The sequence below is a fragment of the Limulus polyphemus genome, unplaced genomic scaffold, assembly GCF_000517525.1.
Source record: "Limulus polyphemus unplaced genomic scaffold, Limulus_polyphemus-2.1.2 Scaffold682, whole genome shotgun sequence".
In the NCBI taxonomy this organism is placed as follows: Eukaryota; Metazoa; Arthropoda; class Merostomata; order Xiphosura; family Limulidae; genus Limulus; species Limulus polyphemus.
Window position 1 is genome coordinate 363,403 of NW_013666292.1, and position 4,967 is coordinate 368,369.

Below are 4,967 nucleotides of genomic sequence, written 5' to 3' on the forward strand. Positions count from 1 at the left end.
ACCCAAACCAAACGTAACGTACGACGTATAAAACTACTACCACACTAAACTATACTATATATATATATATATATATATATATATATATATATTGTTAGGTGACCAATTATAATTCATTTAAATCAGCAATCAGCATGTAGTTGATATTAGCAGTCCAACAACTGTTAAAACTGTTGATTTTAATTTAATTATTTCAATTTATTCTCAATTACCAACTGTATACCTATATTTGGGCCACCCTGTATGCATGTGTGTGTGCATGCGTGTGTATAATTTATGGTAATCAAAAGGTCATTGTATTTGCCAAAATACTAGTACATTAAGTTTCAAATTTCTACTTTGTAGGCCAGCTTTAGTATATAATTATAAGTTTGTCTACTAAGTGTGTGCTATTATTCTACTCAGCTGAAAAATGCACGTCTCAGAACCTTTTGTTTTACAATTATATTATAAAATATATCAATAAATTTAGCATCAAACCATAATTTAGAGTTCAAATTTTAAAATAAGTTAATTTCTTAACCTTAAAAGGAAATGTTTAGTATCTCAATCTTCGCTAACTGTACCAGGTGATGTAACCGGGTACCATATTGCCAATTTTTGATTTTTTTCATTCTACTCCTTGATCTTGGCACAAATTACTTATCTTACAGATATTGCTAAGTCATAATGAAAATTTCCTTCCAAACTCATTGCTTTATTAAGAGAGTTTCACATGCTTCTCAAACCAGGTTGAAAACAGTATAATGGCTCATGCCATGACTTGTTTTATTGCCCATACAGATTACTGCTATATATGACAAAATAAAAACAGAAAACTTACTCAATAAAATAATAAAGGTTTGAATTGTGAATATAAAAAATTTGTATCTTTACTGTGAATACTGAAAAGGAAAGAACTGTGTTAATATATTCCATGCTTTTAAACCATTCTTTTCATTATACTTAGATGCTGTCTCTAAAGACCCTGGACTTAAGTATACTGTTTATGAAGATAAATATACAGATAAAATATACAATGTTACAAAAACAATCATCAGAACAACCACACTACAAATTAGAACAAATACCAATTTCTGGATACAGCTCAGCAATAGAAAATCCAAAAATTAAAGGACCCCCTACATCAAAACATACCAATAAATATCCAGCAAAGATCAAGGCTTAGAGATCAATTGCCTTGGAACCCCCTTTAGAAAATACAGATGCAACGATAACATCCTATAACAAGCAACTGACACACAGTTACTTATGAAAAGAAATTTAATGCCTCACATAAGGAATATATATATATATATATCAACAAATTCCTTGCATCATTGCAAGTTACCAAGAGTACAAGAAAACATGAGAGGTTAATAAAGCATTTTGTATGAATATGAAAAATATTGCTTGCCTCCCACAAGTGAAAATCAGTGTGTGATACAGTTTATGTGTACTATTTTCTGTGAATATTGCATAATAATATATTTCTACAATTTATAATACAGTTAAATACACATGAATTTTTAATAAGTTCACCTGACCACGGCTTCTTGGAGATATGTGAATTCACTAAACTGTTTTCATACCAGAAACATTTTTGAGATACAAAAGTCATGTTACCTTTGTTTTATATAAATTGTACATTTGAACTCAACTTCCACATTTATTCATACTACTTACTAATTTTGAAGATTATTTTTTGGTTTAATTTAATTTTTGATATTCTTCTATAGCTTCTATAGTTTATCATGTACTGTTTGCAGTACATGATAAACACAGACACACTACTGTAACATGCTTAAAAAAACAATGCTAACGTGTCAAACTTAGAAAACTTTTATGACACAGAAAGAGGCTTGAAAATAAATGTTTACGATAAACTTTTACAGTTGATTATTTAGGCAACAAATCTCCCTTTTTTCAAATTCCAAGACTTTCAAGACCTTGAAAATGACATTCACAATTCCATGATAAGTTCTGCCTTTCACATTTCATAGATACCTCATCTTTTATAAATACAGATTTGTTAAAACAAATTCCACAAAACTAGAGTGATCTGGAAATCTTCTGTGTCAAGAATTAAACATCCATATATAAAAACAATTTTAGTGCTAAAGTACTAACACTCCTTTAAACTAATATCAAGATAAATCACACTACATTTTGAAACCTATGTAATCAATAATGCATCCTACCTGCTTGAATTTTTACTCTGTGGAGTTTGGATGTGAAAGAATCATTTACAGTGAATGTATGCATTGGTTCTGAAAAAAAATAAAGAAACAACATAAATAATTTAATATACAGGCTAAACATACACACAAAATAAGAAGTACATGAAATACAGCAAATACTTTTATTTACTTAACAGTCAATGATGATGCAGATTATTATTATTATTTGTAATTAAGCACAAAGTTACACAAAGGGCTATCTGTGCTCTGCCCACCACGGGTATCGAAACCCGGATTATAGCATTGTAAGTCCGCAGACATACCGCTGTGCCACTGGGGGGCATGATGCAGATTATTAATAATTATACAAAATTGATATTACACTATTATACAAACTATACTGAACATCAAAGCCTTTCCCAAACACCCATGAAAATTTCATAGTACAGTTGAGAAACCAGGACACATCAAATTAGGCTAACTGATAGCTATGCTTCACAAAATCCTTTTTTTTTATACTTGAAGGTTGTAACGTGTTTTAGTATTACACCAGTTTATAGCATGTGCACAAGAAATTTGTAGACAAATTATTAGAAGTAAGTGCTGCTATTGGTATTGACAAACTTGAAGAAATTACTGTTAACTGTGTTTCATAAAATTTAATTAACAATGTATTATATATAACTTACCTATATCTTTTGTCTTTGGGTTTTTAATTAGAATTCTTTGAGTTGCTTTACCCATAGCTAAAGACTGGAGGGCTCGGATGAGATCTTTTTCAGGAATATCTGTCTCACTAATTATTTCCTAACAGAATAATACATTAAAGTATTACACCAAGTTTTTAAAAGAAAAAAATCTGCATATTGATAACTTAAGTGCAAGAGCTGGAACATAAGGTTTTTAAAAATCCATGAAAATCCTGGTAAATAAAACACATGATGAATGATACAGCTGGCATTCCTCTGGTCACATATAGAGGGTTTATATTAAAAGACCTTGAAAATTACTACATATTATCAGAAGTAATCTAGAATTTGGAGTTTTTGCATTAAACTACAGAAGACACTATCTGTGAATAGCCATCCTAATTATAAACTGATGGGCTAAAGGAAAGGCAGCTAGTTATCAGCACCCAGAACCAACACGTGATCCAACCTCATCTAACCAAACAGTGGGACTTGAATATAACTCTTGTAGCACACTGCTGAACCCAAAATAGAGAGCACTTTTGCTGCAACAAAATTCAAATGATGAACCCTTGGATTTGCAGTCCATGAAAGCTAACTACCAGGCCATGTGTAGCCCCACTTACTATATCCACAGCATCAAACACCATAGAAATGTACAAAGAACCTCATGTAATCCCTATCTTTATAAGCACTGGAATCAGTATGGATGGGCAAGATACTAAATAAGCATAATACAAATGTGTGCACTAAAAAACCAAAAATGACAGAATTTTACTTCAAAAGATGATTGCCACTTGCTTTCATTTGTTTCTCTACCCAACAAGGCAAAAAACCATCACTAAGATACCAAACCAGAAAGTTACCAACCCACCAAATTGTTCACATTTCTTCTCATTTCAGTCAAGATAACTTTACAACTACTTTGTCGTCAACTTTAGCTTAAACCAAAATCCACTCTAGATGTTTCTGGGCAGTGCACTATATCATCGCTCAGTTGTAATAACTAGTAGTAATTAAAAAAAAAAGAATTATAATGTAAGCAATGTTATCATTACCCCTTGAGGTTAGCTTTCATAAAGAAATCTGATGTTCTTTTAAAACAGCTTAAGTACAGGGTGAGACAGGAATTACCAGCCAATAATAGATGAACATTAGATGACTGCAACATTTAGATTATTCAATGCTTTGCCAGGCAGGCAGTAGCACTGCCTAAGTAGGGATGGCTAGAATTGTTCAACTCATATCTCCTCAATAGGTCACCTGAACTAAACAGTGTTTCCTTTTATAACAACATCTATATAATGACTGAGTCACAAGTTCTGGGAATGTCTGTAAATATCACAGCACAAAGTTTAAATTTCTTGTTCTTCTTTCTTCTTCTTTATTACATGTTAATTCAAAAACCAAAACAATGGTGTCAACCAACTTCAGTGAGGTGACATAGTTTCAAATGGAGTATTTGCTTTTGTAAGTATCATTAACTGGTAGTAATTTAAAAAAAATTATAATTCCAGTGTAAATGATGTTATCATTCCCTCCTTGAAGTTAGCTTTCTAAAAGAAATTTGGTGTTCCTTTAAAAAGCTTAAGTACAAGGTGAAATAGGAATTATCAGCCATTAATAGATAAACAATACATATCAGAGTTGAAACCTCATTGTATTTAGAACTTGGTTATAAATACAAACTTCCCATGTCTATTGAAACACTGCATTAAAACAAAACAAGTAAAGAAAACACTTTTCAAAAAAGGAAATAAATGTGGGGATGGCTAATATCAATCCTTCAAAGACAATGCAAACAAGATAGTAAGGATGGTATTTGCATCATCCCTATATAATAGCACAGACAAGAATTAACATATAGCAATATATGTATAACTATTCAATCAAAATTGAGTTTAATTTATCCTATTTTTGCCTGTTAACATTCTACTACACTGTGTGCCTGTGCCCTTATGTAGGGATGATGCAAATGCCATCCCTACTATCTTGTTTGCATTGTTTTTGAAGGATTGACATTAGCCACCCCTACATTTACGTCCTTTCTGAAAAGTTTTTTTCTCTACACGTACACTATACAATCGGTGTGAACCCTATATTACGTATGAAGTGAAGG

General features: G+C 31.4%; 1 protein-coding gene across 1 annotated transcript in view; it reads right to left on the bottom strand.

The window, feature by feature from the left end:
* The window catches only part of LOC106459924 (cullin-3-like), a 76,669-nt gene that overhangs the window by 6,673 nt on the left and 65,029 nt on the right, over positions 1-4,967 (bottom strand). The window contains exons 13-15 of the mRNA XM_013919589.2: positions 3,318-3,393; positions 2,849-2,966; positions 2,181-2,249 (exon numbers count right to left, since the gene is read on the bottom strand). Coding sequence (XP_013775043.1) covers positions 2,181-2,249; positions 2,849-2,966; positions 3,318-3,393 — 263 coding nt within the window. The remainder of the gene's footprint in view (positions 1-2,180; positions 2,250-2,848; positions 2,967-3,317; positions 3,394-4,967) is intronic.